At 40.4% G+C, this 25967-nt stretch overlaps 1 protein-coding gene across 10 annotated transcripts in view; it reads right to left on the minus strand.

Moving 5' to 3' along the window:
• CELF2 (CUGBP Elav-like family member 2) overlaps positions 1-25967 on the minus strand; it is a 536651-nt gene that overhangs the window by 237693 nt on the left and 272991 nt on the right. For 3 of the 10 annotated variants that reach the window (XM_079304444.1, XM_079304430.1, XM_079304442.1), the window contains exon 1: positions 13229-13520. The exons of the other annotated variants lie outside the window; for them this stretch is intronic. In XM_079304444.1, the coding sequence (XP_079160570.1) occupies positions 13229-13335 (107 nt within the window). In that variant the 5' untranslated portion in view covers positions 13336-13520. Of the gene's footprint in view, positions 1-13228; positions 13521-25967 lie in introns of those variants that run through there. 10 annotated transcript variants of the gene reach the window in all.

A 25967-nucleotide genomic window follows, 5' to 3' on the forward strand; every position in this document is an offset into this window, starting at 1 on the left:
AATGCTCGGAGTGATGTTACTGGCTGGCGAGAGGCTGGTAGTAACTCTGTCCTCAGTGATCAGAAAGAGGGATTTAAATAACTAATGACGGCAAATCCTTTCTCGTGGCTGTAACCTCCCAAAAAACCCGCTCCCAACCTCGTTGCTCTCGGAGTTGGCCGCACGCAGAAGTGTCACCACCAGGATGCACACAAAATTCCACACATACAAATAGCTGGAGGGGCCCCCCACACCACCGCCCCCTGAAAATCTGTATGAATTTTCCTTTCCATCTCCAAGACCTACTTGCTTCAGTGCAAAGCCGCTCCAGGCAAAAGAATATTAACATATTTACGAAGATTACTAAGTGATCTGAGCAGTCTAGACAGACAGAACGTTCCTCTCCATTGTGTGTGCTTCTCCAGCTGAATCTCTCTCTAGGTTTCATAATTTGATTTGTTATGGATAATCAACACTTGCAAAAAGTAACAAATGCAAATTAATACCTACTATGCTTAAACTTTTCAAAGAGCATTCTAATATAAAAATTAAATTGACCCATAGAAAATGTCTTATCAGTCAGGCCAAGTTTTATTTGCATTTTGACCATCAGACATTTAGTAGGAAAAAAATACAGAAGGTCAAGTTTTTAAAGTCCGTTTATTGCACTAAGAGACTTTCCAATTCTAAACAGTTAAAAGGAAAAAAAACCCAAAACCCTCAGGCTGCTAAAATTTTTGCCTACTTTGCAAGTCTAAAGAAAGAAAAGGTTCACTTGGCCCTCAGCATAATCCCCGTAGGACAGCTGCAATCCTGAACAGATATCTATAGTGTTATTAATCTGCTCTGCTCTATATGTTCACATAGTCCTCATCACCATGGCACCTAAACATCCATGTAGAAAAGCACAAAAGCAAAGCTATGGCTGCTCTTCACTAAATTCATGATGATTCCTTTACGCCACCCATCCATCACAGCGTAGGACTGACTATACAGTGGATAAAAAAATTAAGTGCAAAGTCCAAATAAAAGGAAAAACCGGCACAACTTTCTCCAGCTGGATGCAGCCACCTGGTTTTTGATCTGAGGCCTCCATGGTGGTTAATCCGGCCCAGAGCAGAGTTGGATTAACTTTCAATTTCAAAATCTTACCACTGCAGAAGGGACAGGTTTCAGCTCAGAATAAATACAGGCAGCTCAGTGAAGATATTCTTTTGACTAAGAAGTCTCCACCCCCAGTTCGCCCTCTGTGAGGCTGGATCTGCACCTCTTCATCATGAGTTTTTTTGGTACATGCTAAATCTAAGGGACTTGAGTCTCACCAGCCTGTCACTTCTAAGGACCACAGTCCCACTGCTGCTGACTGAAAAGTAAATCCACGCTTCACACAGGATGCAAAGAGGGAGGAGGAGAGGATCACAAATAATTTTGCTTAAAATCTGCATATGGAATAGAGAGATCTTTATAAATTTGCCCCATTATGCAAGGTGTAAGTGCTTAAAAATGCTTCATTAAAACGTATGTTCTTTTGAAATATTTATTTTCCTTTTAATTACATGTGAATTAGCTGGAAGAAGCTGTAGGGAAGCCCTCTTACTGACTTAAGCCTTCTCAGCAGTTTGTTAAATTCTAGCCTCAAATCCCTTGAGGGAATAGTGGATTCAAAGCAGCTTTTAATCATACTATAAGGAGGGTGAAGTAGTATGTAAGTAGGTCATAGAGAAAGCATTACAAGTGCATAGGTTATTGCTTTATTTAACAACTACAGTGTAACACACTTTTCAAAGCACATTTGCTTTTGCCATTTAAAAGTTAGAAGCAGGAACAGGGTCAAATGCAAAAAGAAACCCTTTCCATAAAAGATACCGAGATACGACTCAAGGAGAGCTTAGAGGGAAAAACTGCATTCGAATAATTTGGTTCTCAAACATAAATTATGTAGTGTCTGTGTATGAATTAACTCTCGATGGCAGAGGGTAAGTGGGAAGAAACAAAAAACCCTGAATGTTTCACACACTGTTACAGGCTCATCTCTGTTATTTGTAACATTAATGCCAGATTCTTGACCAGCACATGTGTGCAAAATAGCAACTTCTATTAAAAATTAAGGGAAAAGTGGAAGCTCTGATGTGTTGCTACAGTACAGAGAGAAATGGGGAGTGAGAGTGGCAAGTGAAACTGCATTTATTTTCACAGCATAAATCAGACAATGGCTCTTAACACTGGCTTAGAGGAGCTGCATTACTGCTGCCCTCCAATATTAAGCTTTTTCAACTGGTGGAGCATATGGCAGTTTTGAGGGAGGAACCTAGAAACTGGAATCATCAGTTCTCGGGCTTTAATCCTATTTCAGCTACAAATGTTGCCTCCTGTCCCTCCTCCCCTCATTTCTGAGGTCCAGACCCTCTTTGGCTCACTTACTCTTTGTCCCTCAGTTGAAGAAGTTCCACCACACCTTTGCAGATTAATCACCATTCAAGTGGCTTTTCAAACACAGAGCTACATACAGTTTCTCCAAACAACTCAGCCTTTGAAAATCGCACACCTCTTCAGAGAAGAAACAAAACAAACCAAAACACCCAAAAAGTTCAGCTGCAGAAGGCCAGGATTGAACAAGTGACTTGTGTGTATGAGCTAATTCTGATGTCACCGCTTCACTCAGTGACAAAGAGAGCAGACACCACTTCCCTTCCAGATCCCAGAGACAAATCCAGTGTGGAGCTCACATCACGTCCCCTCTCCAGACCCCCTCCTCACTCTATCCTTAATTGCCATTCTTCCAATCAACTGGCCCCCCAGTTTTGGGCCAAGGAAATGCTACTGTTGGAAGCACTTCAAGGGAAAGTTTCTGAATGACTTCACTCTCTCCCAAGCCTGCAAGGCAGTATGAAGAGAGTTCAAATCCTCTGCTTTATTCCCCCCTAAGCCAATGAACATGCTCAGGATTCAGCTTATCTCTGGCATCAAAGCAAGTTTCTAACAGAGGCAGCAGAAGCAGAGCTCAGCGACGACGGCGGTGTAAATTTGGAGCGAGCTCAAATAACTCCAGTGGAATCACTCAGGATCTTCCACTAATGCCAGGGGGAGCAGGAATCTGGTCCAGCTAGAGTTAGGGAATGCAAACGAGGTGGTTGCTATCTTTCACAAAGAAATAACCTTCCAGGCAAGCCATGAGCCTGGAGGTAGTGGTGTGACTAAGAGCAGGCAGTGCAGAGTTTTGGTTTGTGTGGTGGGATGTGAGCCAGCCTGCCCATAAGGGAGGGAGCCCATCAGCCTAAATCTTAGTAGCAGACTTCTGGAGGGGCAAGAAGGGGAGGGGGGCATGAAGAAAAAGCAAAACAAAGCACATTTGGGCACAACTACAGAATGGTGTAAAAATAATTAACAATTAGACAAAAAGTAGTGCATTTCCTTGAATGGTAAAAAGTAATGGATGGAATTCTACACCATTTCACCATTACCTGGAACAAAACTGTCTTTGTCAGTTATGTCTAACATTGAATAAAAATTTGAATTATGAAGCCTTAACCTTTCAGTAGGGATTTTGTATTTACAAAACCAAACACGCAGCACCCTTCCACTCATTTTGAGAAATAAAATAACTTGCATATAACTGAAATCCTTTTGAAAAAAGGAAAATATCGGTTAAAGCTGATCAATGGATTTTAAGTGTTTAAAATAGTGCTTGTGAGGCTCCCTCCGCTTCCGTTGGCTACTGTAGCTCCTCAGTAATCTTCAGAAATAAACGTCATTTAAAATTAGCCCTGTGAAAAGGTCCCTCAAATTAAGTAATTCTAGAGCTTTCACTTGAAGCGCATTGATATTATGTAAACTTGGTTGCTATAGTAAAACTTCCCACTCGCTTCTCTTTTTTTTTTTTTTTTTTCCCCCTTCCTATTTTATACCAGTGATGAGGTGATTTCATCCCACTGTGGGTAAAGGGCCTTTGTTCCCTTTTGTGGGTAATAACTCAATCTTTCCGAAAACAATTAGGCAACGTCATGGCACAGGGCAGATGCTACATGGAATGGAGGGGTTTTTGGAAAGGACTTTAATTTAGAGGAACACCCTCCTTTGTGAACAGCCCCAAATACATGGGGCAGTAAATATCACCCTCAGGTCCAACCCTGCACAGGGCTGTGCTGAGCAGAAGCTGCCCAGTAACCTCTGCTCCATTTAGAGAATACTGAAGTAAAGCAGCAAAAAACAAATTTTTGCAAGACCAGGTCTTACCATCCTGTTATTTATTTGCAGTCCTGTTGGAGAGCATTTCCACAGCTGCTACCTTTGTGTTAGTGCCTTGTGCATATAGACACAAGATCAAGACTTTTGTCAACCCAGTCTTATCTTGACTTGGCAACAGATGCTGACTTTTTTTTTTTTTTTTTTTTTTTTTTTTTTTTTTTTTTTTTTTTATGGACTACCTTACCTTCTCACCTGCTAACTATCAACAGTTACTACCCAAAAAGGAGAGAAACTGGGGTACTGCAATCACTGGGCAGGCCTGATTTCCCACTAGAGAGCAGATGTGTTATTTATGGTAAAAAAGGCACCTTTCCAATCAGAACTGGAAGAGACAACTGAATATTCTTGGATTAGGCTATTATATTATGTTCATGTGAAAACCTATGGCTTAGGAGAAATCACACATCTGGTGCTTGTGTTTGTGTTGCTCCATCCTCACAATATGCAAAAGCCCCACCTATGCCTTCAAAGACCAGAGGAAAAATCCCACTGTAACAAAAAAACCTTCCTCCCTGCCATCTACACCCAAAGGAAGAGCTATTGGAGACAAAAAAGACTCTCTTATTATATATAAATCTGAGTTTTCTGGAGATTTTTGCCTGGAGAGAATGATTATTGGGAGAGAGGCAGGATAGGGGAAGTAGATGGTGAGGATGGCCTGGGTCAGGAGGTGATGCTGGAGGGCATCTCCAACTCCAAAAGCCACAGGCAAAGGTAAGTGTGAAGCTCAAATGTGGCATCAGCAAAGAAAGAATAAGAGTAAGGGACATCAAAAGAGCTGAGAAGCCAAAAGGAGACTTATTTTTGAAAACAAAGTGTAAAGACATGTTGGGTTTATTACAATATCTGCATTAACCTACTGCACTCTACTTCTGGCAGCAGGATCCTTATGAGCTTAACCTCCATCCTCCCTTTTCATTCACTTCTACCACGTGTTTTTCTTTCCTTTGCACTGCAAATGATTGGATTTCACCTTAAACTCAAATTGTGGCATCTTTAAGGTAGGAAATTTCACAGGTCTTCTCTTTTCATTTGTTCATGAAGTGCCTAGCAAACATGTCAATCCTCAACAATCACCCTGAAAATATGCAAAGTAGCTATCTTTGTTTCCCAGATAAAAACCATCAAATATCAGACAGGAAGGACATAAAGAAAAGGCTCCTGCAGTAACTAGAAGGCATTTGGATGTGCAGAAAACTGCACCATGCCTGGTTTTAGTGGTTTGGGATTTTTCCCCTTAACTGAGTGGTGTAAGAATTGCCACATAAGCCAGATCAAAAGGTCCACCTGGACCATGACCCTGCCTCTGACAGGGGTGGAAAGAGAGCATGGATGTGGCAAGGGATCCTTCACACCTTGCAGCAGCTGGTGGCTGAGGGACTTCCAGAGTCAAGAATGGCATCTGAACCAAGATGTTTAACAAGCTTAAATCACTGATTCAGTTTTCCCTCAAATTCTCTGTCTGAAAGGAACATTGATGAGGTCACATGTTTCTTTTTCCCACAGATACCTGTTAAATGTGCTGTTCTTTACAATTTTCAGGGATTTGGGGCTCAGTACAACAAAGAGGAAGACTGATTTTCTTTTCTGAACCAAAACATTTCACCCAACTTAGTGTTTAACACACAGTGTGTTACTTTGAAAGGTCACAATAGTTCATCTACAACTTTTAAAGGAAAAACTCAAGCCCTTGATGCAAAAACTTTGTAAAGGGCCAAGTGCTGGAACCATGATGTTCCTGGGGCAAGCATCTAGTTAGGCTCTGCTTTGTGAGAAAGGCTCTTCAGGAAAAATTTTGGTCACTTTGGATTGCATTATTCAGGGGTGAAGGTTAACTGAGTTTAATGTATGTTCATCAGCCGTGCACAGACAAATCTCCATATGATTCATTGGAGCAGCACTGCAGAACACCTGGTGTTGCCAATGCAGTTCTGTTAGTGTTTTGTTATTTTTAAAAGGGGTTATATAACTCTCTCATTAAAATTAAATGTGGGCTGAAATGATGCAGGCAAATTCTCAGGCTTCAGAGTGTGCCTCTTCCTAACAGTTTAGCAGAAGATAAATCTTTTTTAGGCAGAAGAGAAGGGAAATTAAATCAAGAGGTTGTAGCGTTGAATTTAGAGTCTCTAAAATTTTAAGTTTTCTGATAATTCTGTTTCTTTTCTAGAGGCCCTCAATCCCTCAGAAGCTGACCTGCAGCTTCCAGGGAGGGCAGGTGCAGGATTTGAATCTTAAATTCACTCTGTAGCACAGCCATCCTATCATCCACAGGTATTGCACGTGCAAGGTTCAATTTCCAGATGGTCTGTGCTGGAATACTACTTTTCACTCCTCTGTTTGGAATAGGGGAAACGCTATCCTCTCTCTGATTTTCTAGGATTTATTTTCCCCCTTCCTCAAACTCTCTGCTCTCTCTTGCTCCTGGTGACAGACTGTTGTCTAGCATCCTCAAAGGCTGCTCTTGAGGATGACCTGCTGATTTGCTGCCATGGGAACTCCAGAGCAAGGACAGCATTCACCCCTCACACACCGAGGGGCACAAGCAACAGTTCCCTGTGCTGCCCTTCTCCCTGGTTAAAGTTTGCCCTCCTCTGTTTCACCAGGGGCATTGGAAAGCTGTGCCTTAAATAACAAGAGTGTTGCAGCCTCTGCAGTGTCCAGCAGCAGCTGAATTATTCAGAGGAAGGTAGAAAAGTCTAATTGCCGATGTGAGCATGCAAATTGCTTTTCAAAACTAGTGGAGAAAAAACTTGGGCAGCAAACCATGAGAGTTGAGAAAAACCCTGCCTCATGTAACAGTAAAAAGCATTACATTCATATAAACACTGTATTTAAAACTTCCTGAGCAATTTTATTGGTAATTTTATTCCTTTGATTTAGAGAGTTAACTTCACAATAGGTTGTTTTATCTGAATAAGGGACACAGGGTAGCACATCGTGAGTGTGCTACAAACAAGTAGTTCTCTCCATTTCCCCAGCCCCAAACACAATTTTTGGGTGTTTTAATTGAAATAGAAGGATCATTTTTACTTGGCTGCATTTTACAGGGCAGCTTGTGATCCACGCTGTGTCAGCCTTGTCAGTGCACTGGCAGATTTACAACCCCACAGCACTTCCCTGCAAGCACAGGCTCATAACAGCCTAATCCAGTAATGTGGGCTTAATGCACAATATAATTTCACGAACCACCTAGAAAGTGAGTGCAAATCTGGGAGTCAGTGCTTTCCAGAAATGTCATTTTAGTCATTAGTTTAGAAATGCTGAAGATGGATCTGACTGATATTAGCCCACGGAATGGTCACTGATCCTTACATTATCAGAGAAAATAAAGTTGTGCATGGGAGCAGCTGAAATCCTTTTTACATCCTGCTTGAGCTGATTACTAGTTATGCTATCTCAGTCTCAAGATTGGAGTGAGAGATGAGAAAATTAGAGTCCAGATCAAGATTTACACAAAAATTGTGAGAATTCCTGCCCACTTCCATCCAATAATGATAGTTAACCTTCAGTGCATCATTAACTTGCTGAGAACAGTACTAAAGCGACTTTAATTGACACATTTACTTCTGCTGCAGGGTGAAATAACACAGAAGCAAAACAAAACATAAAAAAAAAAAAAAAAAAAAGCTGTTTGCCACAGCAAGAATGTTATAGGGGAGAAAAAAAAAATCCCGTTTTTATTTCCTCTGTGAGGATGCCAGCAGTCTTGTTTCATAAACTCCAGTGATTCATCACCATCCCAGGCAGCCAATCATTCTGCAGGTCAAGTAGAAATGGGCTGTAGAGCCAGCAGCTCCTGCTGCCCCGATAATGCATGTCATTCCAGGCATGGCGACATGCTTTCCCAACAACTGCCATTTTCAGTTACCTCTCCTATGGCTGACATACAAGTAAATGTGTTGGAAGCAGTAAAACAGTCATAGGAAAGCAGTTGCAAAGATAAATAGCACCTGCACGTGATAATCTCTAATGTCATTAGAAAGGAAAGAAGGATGTGTTTTGAAATGGAATTTCTCTCTTCTGAAAGCATCACTTGGGGGGTTTCTGTATGTGTGTGTGACTGAGAGGGAGGGGGTCTCTGTAGTCTTTTTTTCTTTCTTGAATTAACATCCAGACATTTGTCTTGGTTATAACCTTAAGAGATATAACTAGGGGAAGAGGAAAAAAAAAAAACAAAATAAAACCTAAGAACAACAAAAACCAAAGCAAATCCCAAACACCCAGCATTAAATATAAAATCTTCTTGCAAGTCACTTGTGAGAAAGGTTTTGTACAACTGGATTTTGTTTGAATTCAGTAATGTTCACTTTAAGAAACACAACTAATTGAGGGAAAAGAAAAGGATTTTCTTCTATCATTTCAGTCTTGATTTCTTATCATCTAACTTAAATTTCATGAACTACTTTTTCAATAACTATCCTTTGAATCATATGTAGTTGAATATTGTTTTGCAGATGGAAACTGAGTGGGAGTTTTAAGGGCCCAGGATTATAGAAACAGACACCCTCAATGAAAAATGTTTAAACTTAAGTGCACACATGTATGTGTGCACACAGAAATATGTGTGTGTTACTAACAGAGCATGTGCAATTTATGTACACATACCATGTAAAGTCCCTGTGCCTGAGCACAGGGGAAAAAAAAAACCCAACCTGTTCCAAATAACAGTGCTGGAACCAGATTTCAAATGCATAAGATTATCCATATTAATTTATGGTAATCTACAAATGAATGCAGCAGAGACAGTACAGGTTATCCAAAATGGTACTTGCATTTATTGAGAGACGACCACAAAATATCTTCACGACCAATTTAGTTGCATCTTCTAATACCCCCTGAATTAATATCATGCAAAATACAGAGTACAAGTTATGTTTCCCCTCTGGAATGACTGGCTCTTGAAATGCCAAAGGAAAGCCAAACGTTTCTCTCCACACAAAGTCCTCTTAGACATCTTGCTTTCAGATTTCATCAACTTAGGTGTTTTCAGGGCTGTAAGCAGTGAACTTTCCATCAGCAGCATCTTCAGCTAATTAACCCTCCTGATTACAATAATTAGTATTGATTCACTCCTGAATGACTTCTTAAGTATTCAAGCACAATCTACACTTGCAGTAAAACTTCTAGATATGAATATTAATTGAACACTTGCTTTGTTTTTCAGCCCCAAAGGTATAGTTTGCAATCTCATATAGGAAAGAATCATAGAATGGTTTGGGTTGGAAGGGACCTTTAAAGGTCATCTCCTTCCAACTCCCATGCCATGGACAGGGACAGCTTCAAGTAGATCAGGTTGCTCAGAGCCGTGTCCAACCTGACTGTGAATGTTTCCAGGGATGGGGCAGCCACCACCTCTCTGCAACCTGTTCCAGTGTTTCACCAGCCTCACTGAGAAAAATTCCTCCTTATGTCTAGCCTGAAGTTTAAAGCCACAATCCCATGTCTCATTGCAACAGGCCCTGCTAAAAAATCTTTCCTGTAAGCCCCCTTTAGGTACCAGAGGCTGCTCTAGCATCTCCCTGGATCCTTTCCTTCTCCAGGCTGGACAGCCACAAGTCTTTCAGCTGTCTCCTTAGGGGAGGTGTTCCAGACTAGCTGTTTTTGTGGCTCTCCTATGGATCCAGCCCAACAGTTCCATGCTGAGGACTTGTTGAGGGCTGCAGACTTGGAAGAGGAACTACAGGTGGAATCTCATGAGAGTGTGGTAGAGGGAGAGAATCACCTCCCTGGACCTGCTGGCCACCTTTCTCATTTTTGCCATGCTGTGAGTGCACATTGCCAGCTCACATCCAGCTTTTCACCCCCAAGTCTTTATCTGCAGGGTGGGTCTCAATCCCTTCATTCTTAAATTTGATAACAGAAACACCTCAATGTCATCCTCTCTTAACAAAGAGAATATTAGCATGTTGATGATTGCGGTTCATGAATGTGAAAGTAAATAAATAAATACACACAAAGACTCCAGACTAATAAATTAATATAATTCAATTCCATATTCCTATGGAAGCATGGAAACACAAGTCCTATCTAAGACCTATCTTGCTCTTTAACAGGTAGGACTGATGGTGCTTGTTTTGACATCACACCTGGTCATGGTAAGAACAGATAACAGCTCGTGTAGAGTCTGAATTACCTCTCTTAGCTCTGTTGTGGAAACAGATGTTGCCAAGTTTGACAACTGCAAGGCACCACATTGCTTTGTGAATGGGTGAGATTCAAAACAGGCAGCACTGAGGACACCTCTGATGCTCAGGCATAAGATCTCTAAACCTGTGCAGTCTTTCAAAAGCCATTACCTTCGTTAAACATGTTAAGAAATTACTTATGTTACAGCTTTGCTTCACCTTCTTTGATGTTAATAATAATTGTTATGGCTCAGAAGGCAATATTTCAGTAAATATGCATAGAATTTATTTTTTTCCCCTTAGTAGGATTCACACAAACTAATTCAAAAATCAGTCTTTGATGTGAATGAAATGTGAGAAAATACCCCTGGAAAGAAACAAAGTCATTTTCAATCCAAGACAAAAAAAAAAAAAAAACAAACAAAAAAACCCCCCAAAAAATCATTGTATACGTATTTTATGCAACATTTTATCTGCAAACAGAAACTACAGTAAGTTTGGTAGGAACTCACCTGTGAGCAGAGCGCTTAGGGACAGTTATAATATTGAATAGTCCTTAAAGTGGTGTTGGTTTTGCTGCCCAGGTGTCTGTTGGTGGCTGCTACAGAAGTGACATTCATGCAGCTCTGAGCTATCCCTAAAGGGGCATTTCCACGTAACTGAGAGTGAGGGACTCTCTTTATTGCCACTCACAAAGGGCAGTAGCTGCTGGAAAGCTCAGGCTGCTGCAACATGACACGATAAAAAAATGACTTTATAAAAATATGCCACTGTTTTCCCCCTCCAGTTCAGGCAGAGCAGAGCAGTTGTGAATGAGTTAATGTTTGTCTTGAAAGAAGTTCTCCCAAGGAAGTGAATTATGTCATGGTCCCATAATATTAAACACCATCCTTCCTTTCTTCATGTTTATGCACAACACACAGCATGCAAGTACTACCTGATAATCCATACCCTCTTGGATTCTCAAGTATTTTATGTGATATTACCTTTTTGTTCACACAAACTCTTTGCTATTGATTTACACCATCTCAAGACTCAAGGGAAGAAGATACAATGACAAAAAAAAATGCAAAACAGCACAGCAAGCATTCAGTCTCCCCAACAAACATTTTTGTGTTGAAATACATGCTTTAGAGGGCTCTGAGTGCTACTGATAAATCCTTAATGTCTTTTTGTTTTAATTAAGGGGTCCAAGAGACCCCTCAACCCATATAAATCATGCACTAAAGTCCAGTTTTTTTAAAAAGCACAAAATCTCTACTGTTAATTGATCAAAGCAAAAACCAGAAGCCACTGATAAATAAATCTTTTCTCTCATAAAATCATTAAACTTATTGCTAAAAGCAATACATTAGCTTAATATGTAAAGTATTTAAAGACTTTAAACAGTTTAAGAAACTCCACAGAGTAATGACAATTCATTTTATTTAAGACATAAGCTGCTGTCCAAGAAGTAACTCAAAATTTTTCAAAAGCTTTGTAAGAATTTCTTCTCACAATGCATAAGGGTAATTTTGCCAAATTCAAACCTAAAATTGTTAACTGTTTTAATGCTAAACTATGGTTGTTTTAACAGAAAAATAATTTAAGAAACGTCATATGAATAATTAGTTTGATTTGGGGATAGGAATCATTCAGGCAAATTATTCTGTCTGACCTTAAAAATTCTAACGTATAAAATGTTATAAAAATGGAAAGTCACACGGGCTCCCACTTTGAGATCTGATTTATCATTTTTATTGCATTTTCATTACCTAAACAAAATTAGAAACAGTATCTTCAGAACAGCAGTTAAAGTTGATACGATCGGGCATAAAATCAAGCAAGGGCACATTTGGCAAGGATGTATTTGCCAGATTGACAGCAGTATTGTAAGCTTTCAGAATCAATAAGTTTCCTCGCCACAGTTAAAGGAGAGGTTAGTAATAAATCTGCAACTTAATGCAATAGCCATAATTGTAAGATACAAACCTCCCCCTCCCTGCCCTATTAGCAGCAGATATCAACTGAAACAACCACCACAAAACAGGCAGCACACTTTATATTCTACTGTATACACAAAAAGATTAAGGGAAATGAAAAAGGGGCTGAGAAAAGGAGAGGAAAAAACCCTCAAAACAGCCCAAACCACCCCATCGCCAGACATACATTAAGCTAGTTTGACAACACCATTGTTCAGCTGTCCCATTGTCAGACCAAAAGATGTATTCAATGCTACAATGTCTGCTAGCAAATAAACAAAAGACTACATTTTTCAAAGCGGGGTGCCAATTCCAGCATGATTCTGTGTGTGAGTGTGCGTGTGTGCGTGTCTGCGTGTTGTGTGTCCCTGAAAAGAGTGGTCGATGCTGGCCTCCCGCTAAACCTGGGAGCATTATTAGAGAATAGATGTCTAATCCCACATTACAGGAGCATTCAGATATTTTTAAAACATCTTCGAGCGGTAGAGACTAGGTAAAGCATTAGTAACTATTTACATAGGCTAAGTGAAAATTAAAGTGGTATTTAGGGCACTAGCTCTAATATGGAGTCTCCCTGAGCTTTTTCCATGCTTATTCCATGCCCAGTGCATAATAATGAAGCAGGCAGAAATATTGCAAAGGAGGTGATAAAAGAAATACCAGCTCTCTTTCAGGAAGGGAAAAAAAAAAACCAAAACAAACCCCAAACAAGAAAAGATAAATATATTTATTTTGTCCCCTCCTTGCCCTCTCCGTACATTTGTCGTTATACACGAAACTAGTGGAAAATGCTACTTGCACCCAGCAATGCCTGTCTTTTCCTTTAAATAGGGAAACTACTTAATACACAGCACGGTTATAGTTGCAGCGGGCCCAGGCAACTCGAAAGCACGCGTTAAAACAAAGGAGACAACATACCTTAAAAGCAGCTCCTCATTTCTCATAGTAACAGCGGATTTGGGACAGCGCATGCTTTCTGCACCGATATTCTCAACAAAAGCCAGTTCAGAAGTGCGCTCAAACATCAATGCCACAGTAGCTACTCACTAATGGCTACTCTTTCTCTCTTTCTCTCTCTAGTCAGACGCTGAGTGGTGGAGCAAAGGGGCCCCTGCAGATTCACTAAGCAGAAATAATCCTCTCTGACAAGTTATGTTGTCTGGGCATATTTTACATTAATGCACTGTGCTGCCTATAGGGGTCTTGTTTGCGTTCACTCTAGCCTAGCTGGTGTTAGCTCTCTTAATTACCAGCCAAAAAAAAAAAAAAATTAGCAACATTCCCCCCCCCCCGCCGCTGTTAAAACAAAAATAATAATGTGTATATATATGTGTACACATACATATATCTATGCATAAAACTGAAAGAAAAGGGGGGGAAATCTATGGGCAAATGAGGAAAAGCTTTCCCCCTCTGGAAGGATGCATGCTTGGTATGGATCTTTTGTTTGCCCTGCGAACTCAGTGAATACAGTGGCAAAGAGATGCTGTGGCTCGTGAGGCTCGTGCACTTTAAGGGATTTGGGTTAGAGGCTCTTTCTGGGGCTCTGGAGTCGCAGCTGGAGCTTTTGCTCTCTCCCTCCTTCCCTTCCCTGTTCAAGGCTGAGTGGCTTTATGGGACCTGCCAGCTCACATCAGAGGGACTGGGGAGTATTAATGCAGGCATCTGGGGATCTTCCTCAAGTTTTCAGTTTTTCTTGGCAATTTTAACCCCCGAAAAACACAAGTCCAAAATCTCTCCAATTTTAACCCCTCCGAAACACAACTCGGTTACCAAGTAACTGAGTTTGCTTTAACCCAGACCCTTACGCTTGGCTTTGGCACAGTTCTCACAGACAGGGAAGGATGTTGCATTATTCAATGATTTACTCACTTCCTATGTATGAAAGGAACTATAGTGTGACACAGATTTCAGGGAAACAGCCTCTTTGGCCCTATTTGGGAGATTTGCCATGTGATTTGTAGGAGCAGGTTGTGGTCTACCCAGTTGCCAAGGTAGTCAAAGAGAGGTTTATTTTCATGTCTTGGTTTCAGCTTCTGCTGGATAAATCTTTGAACTGTGCAGGAGGACAGGAGGATGATTGGATTTTTTTTTTAATTTTTTTTTTTTTTTTTTTTTAATGTACATCAGATACTTGAGCAGGTGCTTATTTAGTAGAATGAAAAAGTCAACAAGTCCTTAATGCTCTTTTCAGTCAAAAGCTTTTCTGCACCACTGTGGCAGTAAAATACATCTTAAAAATTACTGTAATTTCCACTCAGGTCATGTTAACTTAAGAAGGTGCAAAGCTCAATAAACACGAATTGTCCAAAATTGACAACTTGTCAAAAAGTCCAGTCAGGCTAAAAATTGATCTACACTTCAAAATTTGAATTCAACTTTCATGGACTTTTGGCTATGTCTGTGGCTGGTCCCAAGCTCTTTTCCTATGTTATATACTACTGCCTTAAAATATACTGCTATGATATCCTGATGCAGTGCTACTGCTGCTAATTCCTGAATAGAAGTTGGTATTTAGGGGCTTGATCTTTAAACTTGAGTCTGGGAGTGAAGGCAAAGAGTGAGCAATCACCAAGATAAATACACTGGTAGCAAGATATTACCTTTCTGATGGCAGCTGTAAACTTCTATTAAGGTCATAAATTGTTTGCAACAAAAACAATCCTTTTGTTCTACACTTCTCATTGAGCACTGTGAAACCTTGGGATTAGTTTCAGTCACTCTGATATAATATTTGTCAAATGACTAAAAGACAAATTAAAAAACAAACCTGGACATAATCTACTTTTAATGGTGTAGAAAGAAAGATGGCAGCTTAGGAAACATGGGTATCATGAAGGACTGCAAGTCAAGGGAAGACAGGTTTCAATTTGCTTCCCTTTTCATCTGCAAAACATGACTGGGAGTCTAGTTGCTCTTGCAATAAAAAATAATAAATCATTTTAACGATTAGCAAGTCAAACCAATTCCATGTTAAAATGTCATGCTCCAAGGTCAACTGAGACAACATCGCTTGTACTTCATGCTAAAAATATCTGAACAGTCATGGAAGGCGGCCAGGAAAATACTCAACCAACATGACAAATCCCATACCTCCTGCCCCAAATACTAAATCCATTACTACCATTTCAGGCATGGCCACCAGCACTCCAGATTTCAGCTCCTTGGCTGCTCACCTCCAAATGACTTGTGCCCAGCAGAGCTCACCGTGGTGCCAGGCTGCTCCAGAGCAGTCTGGGGCTGCTGAGGCTGATGTGGCAGCAGCAGCAGCAATACCGGGGTGAGCTGCAGAGCACACAGCTGAACGGGAAGTGTCAGACAGTCTGATGAACTGCTACAGTTTTCAAAAAATATGGCAAGGATCAGCATCTTAAGACACTACCAGCTGAGGGAACAAAGCTTTCTTTTCAGGCTGGAGCAGAATGGCTCACACAGAGCCCTTTGGTGGGGAATCAATGGGCTTCTGTTGGGCGGCTCCGCGCGGCTGCAAGTTCTTGATCATTTCTGCACTTGGAAAGAAGGAGAAGCAGCAGCAACAGGAGATAAAGTGAAGTATTATGGAAGGACTCATCTGCAGCCAAAGGAATAAATAAAAAATAAAAAAAGAAAATCTACAAAGCAGTAACACAGACAGACAAAAAGAACCTACGCTTTCTATCACACGTAATGAAACGTCTGACAGAACAACATCTGCAGAGGGATCACAGCTGCTGAGGATGAGAGGGAATATGAGTATTATTTTTCAATTGTAAGATGTACTAAACAGGAGTGCCTTTAAAATAATATGGCTGAAGGGAAGATTAAACCAGATGCACAGGGCTATCTGGCTTCTTTCAGGATGGAAGTCCAGCTGTGGGTTTAAATTCAACATTTAACATGAAAATTGATTGTAGATTCATAGTTGATATGCATATATTGCAGAATGCTCTGCACAAATTACATACAGTGGAAATTTAATAATTTCATTGCCCCGTATTTAATGGAAACCCAAGCCTTCCATGTATGGCCTATGAGTTTGCTAAACTAATTATGTGATGCTGCAAATCCTTGAAAGGCAACAGGAATAACAATCGTTTACATTGCAAAATGAGCAAAACTTCAGAGGCAAACCAGTAACAACAACTAATGTATACCAATTAAAAGTGTTCCTTCTGCTTGGTACTTCTAGTTTAAATTATTTCTTGATCATTCCATTTGTTTACAGTACTTTAAAAGCATTCAGAGGCCCAAAATATAGTGGCATTTTGCTGCAATAAAAAAGTGTTTTTAGCAGCCAAGAGATGGACTAGATTTCATGACAAAGAAATGGTGGACAAATGTTCCAGGACAATAGACCAAAAATCATGAGTGCAATCATGAGAGGAATAGAAAGCCTTGATTCATGTCCCCATTTTACCAAGTGTGCCTGTGTCAGAACTCATGCAAACCAATTAACCTCTTGCTCATATCTCCATCTTTAAAATGAAAAAATCCAATAAACTCCAGAGCAGTGTGACCATAATACAGAACACTGCAAGATGTATAAATCACTGCATTATTGTGGCTTGCACAAACATTTAAAATACGTCTTCTCCTCACGAGAGGCACTTGCAGACTAAGTCAGTTATCTGCTGTGCTGTGCAGTTATTTAGGCTCAAATCACATTTGCTTTGTATAGGTGTGAAAAGCTACACTTTAATCTGATAGCATTTCACTGTTTTGGGTGGTTAAATCCCACCTTTGAAGCTGAGCAATTAGTCTAAGCTAGTCATCTAGGGTTTCTCTATTGTCACTGAGGGGAGATTAGTTATACTAAAGAGCATTACCACATCTCTCCATTGAACTACGAAGGGATTAGATCCCTAAATTTTAAATGCATATATTAGGCAAGACGAATCCCACCTTAGTGCCTAAAGCAAAGGTGAGAATTCCCATGTTCCTGTTTCAGCATCACCTGTGTGGGTCTGTCCCTGTGCTCCACAGCAGTGCCACAGCCCTGGGCACCCTGGGGCTGCTGTGCAAGTGCAGCTCAGACACCTGGAGCCTCCTGGCACTTCCAGGTAGCTGCAGCCTGCCTGCAGGGTGTCTGCAGCAATCACACTGCACCTGGGCAAGACTGCCAGTCTGAAACAGACTCTGCAGAGAAGGGGAATGAAGATGTTCCGAGGGCTGGAGCATCTCTCCTGTGAAGACAGGCTGAGATATCTGGAGTTACTTCCTCGTGGAGAAGAGAAGGCTCCAGGAAGATCTTATAGCACCTTCCAGTGCCTGAGGGGGCCCACAGGAAATCTGGAGAGGGACTTGGAACAAGGGTATGTTGAGAAGAGACAAGAGGGAATGGCTTTACACTGAAAGAGGGCCAGTTTAGATTAGCTGTTAGGATGATTTTTTTTTTTTACTGGGAAGCATTGGAACAGGTTTCCCAGACTTGAAGTGTTCAAAGCCAGGTTGGATGTGGCTCTGAAGAGCCTGGCCTAATGGAAGGTGTCCTTGTACATGGCAGAGTAGTGGAACATGGTGGCCTTTAAGGTCCTTTCCAACTCAAACCACTCTGTGATTCTGTGACCTATATAATATGTTGCATCTATGCAAAGTTTGAAGTAGAAAGGAAATTGGCCTCAGCTTCAGAAGTGGAGTCTTTCCAGCATGCTTTCAGAAAGCAGACAGTTCATTTAGATATCTTCTCCTAAAATCTAGAATAATGAGTAACTCATTGCCTGCAGCTTTTGTATTATTGGAAATACTGGAACACAAGCCCAGGTATTATTGCTAGAATCATTTTACTTTGGATCACTTAATTGGTGAATGTGAATAGCAAAGAATTGGCTGTAACTCAAAAGGCTGTATCTCATCACACTTTACCTCTGCTCTAATTGAAATTTTTGTTCATTTTTACCTAGAACAAATCATCACACTTTTGTCTCCGCTTCCTCTGTTGATTTTGGGTTTTGATTATACAGCCTTTAACATAGTTGCAGATGGGAGATCAGTTATGGTCCTCAGCTCCAGTGATCAGACATCTAGATTGCTATTTTTATCAGGAGGGCAGAAACCCTGTGACATTTGCTATTTGCATTATGCACATACATACAGGTGGAGACATTTCTTTGCTGTTCCAGGATATGAAAACACAAACCACAGAGACTCAGATCCACACCTCTACGTGTCTTAATAAATTGCATGATGGAACCATATTGATCAGCTTTAGAGCCATTCATGCAGATGTGGCCAGGTCTTTAGGACAGACACTACCTCTGTATACTTTGTGTGTTTTAAACATACTCACAGTATCTTTGTGCTCAGGGAAGGGAAGATAAGTTTCAAGCTCTTGCAGAGCTTTTTTTTTAGCAACAAAACCAGTCTAAAATTTGCCCCATCTCATTTTGACTGTTTTGGTAGATATTTTAGATTATATACCTTAATTTTCTATTTGAGTCATGGTGTGGCAATTACTGTTGGTCTGCATGATGCAAAAGGTCTTTTCTAACGTTTTTCACTTGGGAGTATCCAAACAGCATAATGAAAATTAAACAGCACAGACAGAAAACACAGGAGTATAAAATGTTGCATAAATACTGAAGATTAATACTTGGACAGCAGGGGAATAAAAAGTTTTGCATTTAAAGCATACAGCAGGACTGGTACCTACTGCAAGTCTGTGATAGGAAAGGTGTGTGCTGCCTCCCTAGAGCATTCAGCAGCTCTGCCTCTGCATCTCAGCATCTGGGAGACAGAAGGAACAAACCTTTCCTATTTACCTACAAGATGTGCTCCATTGTTTCCCCCACCCTTGACAGGGTAGGGAGAAAAACTTGCATTTTGTGCAGTTCACAAATTCTGACAGAGAAATGCACATCAGTGTGTTTTTTGAAGACAATACATCACTTGAAACAACTTACAACTGGCCAGGCTGTGGTTGCAGACATGGCTACTCTACAAAGGAAATAAAGTATTTGGAAGGATCTACATGTTGTAAGAACATCTGGCCTGCAACTAAAGGGAAGGAGGAGAAAGCTGATCAAAAGAGTGAAGAGTAACAGAAGAGGCAACAGAGCACCAGATCTGAGAGAAAGAGAGAGAAAAGGCAGAGAGAGAACAAACACAGCTGGTTACAGAACCATTTATTTTCTGCTTTAATTTAAAATCTATTTAAAGCATAAGCAGAACCTGCTCTGTCTAAACAGGAATATCTTTATGTTGCACTTGTAGTAATGCCAAGATCATGACTTTAATGATGTGGGATATCAAGGACCTTGAGTTCTTGGGAGCAAAATCTAAAGAAAGTGAACTTGCACAATATATACAAATCTATGAGCTGTTTGTATGAGCACATATCAATAAACACGAAAAATGTTAATAATTACAAATGAGAATTTAATGGATACTCATCCTCTTAAGCTAAAATTAGAAATAGAACCACATTTAACATTTCTGTTGAAACTATTTTAAAATGATCTTACGGTGCTCTACACAGAAGGTTCATTTCCCACATCCATGAAATACATCCAACAAGTAGGGATGAAAGTGGGTATTTAAAAACAAGCTCTCACCAGAGAGAGTGATGCTGAACAGAAACTCACATGCAAGTATAAAAGAGAAAGGAGTCTAATTCCTGGGATCTGGCATCCAGACGAGTGGATACATCCACCAGGAGAACATTTGGCAATGAATGGGAAGTGGGAAGTGGATATTACACTGTCCTACACTATCCAATATGAAATAAAGGCTTATGGGGAAAACTCATCATCCACCAAGTTTCCTGAAAAGGTAGGTAAAATGGTATTGTCCTGTGTGGAAGGGAAACAAACTGAAACTTGAATAATTCAAATCAGATTAATTGATCTTTGGTTATAAATACTGGTTGAGAATGCTTGATTCATTACCTGGTAATAGTCAGATTTTCTATTTAAAAGTGCTCTAAAGGGAAGGAAATGTATCACTTCTATAGAGTTGCCATAAAAATAAAACTAATACCTACAAAATAATTTTACTATTTAAAAACTGAATCAGCACAGACACTTGTTTTCTCAGCTAATCCTCACTTGTTATCCTCACTAATCAGTTTTATTTCATTATTGAAAAATAAAATCACCACACTTTTTTAATACTTTAAACTCTCTACCTAGCATTTTTTTTTCAAAGGATACTCTTCCTTTCTTCCTTTTTTGTCTTTAAAAATCTATTAGCATTGATTAAAATGAAAGAGCTGGGATATAAATCTTCAGTTAGATTTACAACACATTTTTCTTTGACCTTTCTCATGTCATCTGACACTTGACAGTTTTGTGCAAGATGTTAAAAAATGATTAGTGATTTTTCATGATTCTAAGTCCCAAACTCACAGAGTTTTGTAGGGCCTATAATTCAGAGTTACGATCTTGGTTTGTGGGAATGATGAAATAAATCAGACCCTGTGAAAACACCCAACCCATGGGTGCATTTCAAAACCTTTGATGAAAATTCTGCACAAACCAAGATTCTAAGGCTAAGGAATTCCTTAAAATGTCAGAGCACAAATTTTTGAAGACGAAGGTATCTTTGTAAAAAAAAAAAAAAAAAAGTATCTTTATCAAAGATATTTATGAGGGGTCCAATGCACCCTCATTAAGTTCACAGGTGATGCTGAGTTGGATGGGAGTGTTGGTCTGCTGGAGGGTAGAGAGTCTGGGGGGTCATGCTCTTCTCCCAGGTAACAAGGACAGGACAAGACAAAACCTGTACCTGTACTCCTCAGGGACAACCAGGGGAGGTTTAGATTAGATATCAGGAAAAGCTTCTTCACAGAAAGGGTTATCAAGCTCTGTATCAGGCTCTCCAGGGAAGTAGTAGTCACCATCCCTGGAGGGATTTACAAGAAAAGTGGGATTTTGGGACATGGTTTAGTGCAGGCTTGGCAGTGCTGGGTTAGTGCTTTGATTTGATGATCTTTTCCAACCTCTATAATTCTATGATTCTGAAGTCAAATTTGCTTTTATTAGTCTGTCATGCAGCTAAAAAATTAAACACACTTTTTTTTTTTATTTTTTTTTTTTTTTTTTTTTTTTTTTTTAAGAGTGAGCTAACTAGTGAGTATTGTTTTAGGATATTTTGCTGAGATAGAATATCAAGATAGCAAAACCTTGCAGAAGCAATGGAAGGAACACAAGAAGTCAGGTAAGTCCACTCACAAATAGCTTTTTGCCATGGAAGGTGGGCTGTGCACAGTAGCTTGAATCTTTCAGTGGATGTTGTAAATGTATCCTAAGCCATAGAGTGAGAAAAGCTCAAGGAAAACTAAACTCTATCATACAGATATGATCCCAGTTTGTGATCAAACTGGATCCTAATTCTGAGTCCCAAAGTGGTGTACTTTGCATGCCAAAAGTCTTTGTGTAGCCAGTTCCTTCAGACATGCTTTGGTTTGATAAATGCCTGATAAGTTTGGGAACTTAACAAAGAAGTGCCAAAGCATAATGAGTCCCCTCTAACTTCCAGTTCAATCCCAGTTCAACTCACCACGGATCTCCCTCTGAAGAGGCAAGAAGTATTGGTGAACCAGGGTCAACCTCAGCACCTCAGCTGGGCATAAATAATTGAATGTGAGGCCTCTGTGTCTACTTTGTCTAAAAGTTCTGTTTCTGGAATAATATTGAGGCAATGGCTGCAGACATGGGCATAGCATCCTGTCTTAATATAAGCTGTGCAGTGCTGCCTCTGATTCTTTCTAACCCTGCCTCAACAAAGATGTGTGAGCTACAGATGGACAAGAGGCAGCTCCAAAGACCCTTGAGATTACCCTCTGAGAAAAGAGGAAACACAAGAGACTCACTCTCAGACACCTTCCACACCACACAACTGATCAATGTGTTTCATTCAAAGAAAAAGGCATAAGATCAGCCATATACATTTATACATATATATTTTATGTGCCACCTCACCATAGCCAAACACCACCAGACTTCTTAGCATCTCATTTCCCATAACCAGATGCTCAGACAACATTTGTCAAAAATAATTTCTGTGTCATCAGCAGTGAGTTTCTCTCAACACATACCATGTTGCTGACATGACAAACTCAGCTGTCCAGGAGATCTCAGCAGCCCCAGGAGATTTTGTGAAATGAAATGGCTGCAGAGGGAATGGCTGGAGGCTGAAGTGGCACACAAGAAAATGAGTAATTTGCCTAAATTCCTTCCAGTAAGTGAATGCAGCAGGGAGATCTGCACTTTTGGGATATCTGGCTGTGTTCTTGAATCCTTTGGCACAGCCCATGGTCAGTGCATACAGCTCTGTGGGACCCTGCCCACATTCAGCCCTTCAGTGCTCAGTGCTTCAGCAAAACCTGTGCTCTGAGCTTTACAAGTGCCAAGAAGTCTGTTAAAGTGTTTATATACTGCAACATTAAATGCTTGGTAAATTGCCACATCATTTTGTGCTTTCAATGCTCCCAAATCCACATCATTCATCTTTCTCCTGCAAGGCCAAGCCCCGCCAAACTTGCTGAATGCACTTAGCTCCAAATTAACACCCTGTAAAAACAGTTCCTCCCTTCTTCTCAAATGCTGTTATATGTAAAATCCACACCCAAAGTTAATTTCTTACTGACCTTGTGCTGATTAATGCAAATTAAATTACATGCTAATTGCCCCAAATGGTTTGCATGCAGCCCAGAAATCAGTTCTTTTTGATGGTGGTAAAACATATTTGCGATTTTTACACAATGGTTACATTAAGTCATTGTTAGTCTTACAGCATTTAAAAAAAATCAGATGGTTTTATGGCACCTTTTAGAAAGCAAGGAGAAAAATAACTTAGGAAGAAACATTATTAAGTTCTGATCCAGTCTTGTAGAAACCTCACTTGTACCTCATGGGAGGAATTTTATGGCTCGTTCAGAGCTCAGGCTCCAAGATGCATTTTACAAAACCTTGAGCCAGTTTTGTTAAACCCATCACTCCCTAATCCCCTTGTGCTTGTCAGCAGAGCACACAGGCACTTGATTTTGGACGTCTGATTTGATAATGGGTAGGGGAAGAAGGGAGGGAAACAGGGACTGCTATTTTAGATGGATCCTACAATATTCTTGCAATTTAAGAGAGAACAAAGAATGTTTCAAACAGTGATGCTGATCTGAGAACTCTTAAAAAGGGGCTGTGTATTGTGTTCCAGAGTACCAAGGTTGTTTTGGTCCCAAGTCTGAATCAGGTCATCAGACCTGATGTTTGATGGTTTTCTGGGGCTCTGGTTGGCATTTGGCAGGGGGATCAAATGCAACAGCAGATAATGCTTACACCCTCAGCAGTCCCAGGAGTGGCTGACATCTACACTACAAATTTTTGCATTTACATCCAGCATTGGGGCTAAAAAAATTTCATTGATGTCATGAGGAAGTGAAGGAAAAAAACCACGGTGTTCTTCTAGAAAACAGTGTCTTCTTCATAGGTGCTGCCATGAGATGTCACACTCCACAGTTTATCCCAAAGTAGGTATACAAGGTTATGCCCGTTTTGTAGAAGAAATGGTGACACAGAAATTTGAAAATGGATTGCCCCCATGCAGAGTGAGGCAGGGCTGAAAACTGATTTAACTGGGAGAAGATGAAAGCACCCACCTGAACACTCAAGTCCAAGCAGGATTTAAACCCCCTCTGTCCTATCCATGGGCAATATATTTCCAGAAAATAAAAGCAAATACCAACTGTTCCACATGCTCCCAGCCACACAGAACATCCTTATCCTGGCAGCAGGACATGAGACCTGGCAGTAAACAGCCCAAATTCCACAATACCCAGGCTCCAAACATTAGATCATAGCAAGGACAAGGGAGGTTTAGGACACACATCATGGTTATTCCTGTTCTACTCATTCAAGGAATTACCAAGAAGGGCAAACTGATAAAAGATGACAGATATGTGGTAAACCTTAATGGATCTGACATCTAAGAATGTTCACTCACTTGATTTGTTTTTTTGTAGTCTTTTCCATTATTGTTCCAATTTTGATACAATTTCTCCCTTCCTTCCCTAATACCCATGTCCCTGTTTGACCTGATTTTGGTAGCAAGCCTCCTCCTTTCTTAGATATTCTTGACTTTTACTTCTTTTAGAAGCTGAGGCTGCCAAAATCTCTGCACTAAAGAGAGTCCAATTCACTTGATTTTAACTATGAGTTCAAAGAAGCTTAATAAGCAATACCTGAGCAATACTCCTCAATTCAGAGATGAAAGTGTGGCCACCACCACCAAAAGCTCTGCTCCACAGCTCCAACCCTGAGGGGTCTGTGCTGTTGGGTAATAAAAGTATTCCCTCTCCAAAGTGTCTCCTGAGCAGAGATTGTCATGTCACACTGTTAAATTATGTGTGATGGGTCTGTCTCTAGGATTAGACTGCAGAAGAGACAGCTTGGAGGCTGCCAGATTCATTAAACATCTTCAGTGGGACTTTATGGGGGCCTTTCACTTACCCTGAACAAACAACAAACACACCCTTTGTGCTCAAGAACAAAGGGAGTTTTTGCACTTTTGTTTGATGTCAGTCACAACTGGAGATTAAAGCTTCTGCTCTGTCGATTTCAAAGTTGTTTCCCCCCTCCAAAGCTGCTCCTCTCACTTTTTGCTAGGCACTTCAAAAAGGTTTACAGCTATAAAAACCCAAACAGAACAATATTAATAACAATCAGCTTCAGAAATGCTACGTATTTTTGGCATTTGAATGCATTTCACTCACAGATAAAACTAAGAAAATGAAGTGAAGGAGTAACATAGGCAGGAACTCTGTTATTCTTAATCACATCGCATCAGGGACTGGAAAACTGGATTTGTAAAAAGAAATTTCTGTGTTAAGACTGAAGTATGGTAGGCTCTGAACCACCAAAAAAAGATCCATCCCTTCTGAATCTGGATTTGGGGAATAGCTGTTTCTGTTTTCCTAGCAAAGGATGCAAATAGGGAAACATATTAAGCCCCCACAAAACCCAAGTCATGGCTTCTGTGAAAGCCTCCATGCTCTGATGAGAGTCAGAGAGGGGTATATCCTACAGATGGCTTAATTTTGGATGCCATTTCTGAACTGTGCAGCATGTACCTGTCACTGAACACCCATCTTTCAGAAAAAGCATCCTAAACTAGCAGGAAAATGTCTTGGGAAAGGTTGCACCTCTTGTCATCTCAGGGACAACCCAAAAAACATTCCCATTTAACAGGGGAGCTTCAGCAAGAGCCCAGCACCCTCACATGTCACTTCAGGATATCCAGAGGGAAACAAGGAGAGCTGCTATGGAAGGCGCAGAAAGAAGAGTAGGTATTATCCAATTTGGGAAGGAAACAAATCAGCAAATCAAGAGAACCCTTTGGAATGTCACAATGAGCACCCAAAATTAATGCTTTGGTTGTGTAGGAACCTCTTTCTCACCCCTGATTTGTAGTGTTTAATAATTTTGAGAAGGAGCACCAGGTGTGAGTGACTGATGGAAAATGCCTTTCAAAGCAAAGGACTAAGTGTTCCTACAGTTTGTCTGGGCAAGAATATGTATATTTTAGCTCTCCTGGATCTAAAGCCTCTCTAAGGACTGCATGATTATGATTTTATGCTTCTTATAATTTTACCATAATTCATCAGAGGAAAAAATGCCTCTGCTTCCCACCTAAACCAACAGATTTTATGGAATGTGTTTTCTACCCCTCAAGTCATCTTTCTATCTTG

This window comes from Erithacus rubecula (genome assembly GCF_903797595.1).
Source record: "Erithacus rubecula genome assembly, chromosome: 4".
In the NCBI taxonomy this organism is placed as follows: domain Eukaryota; kingdom Metazoa; phylum Chordata; class Aves; order Passeriformes; family Muscicapidae; genus Erithacus; species Erithacus rubecula.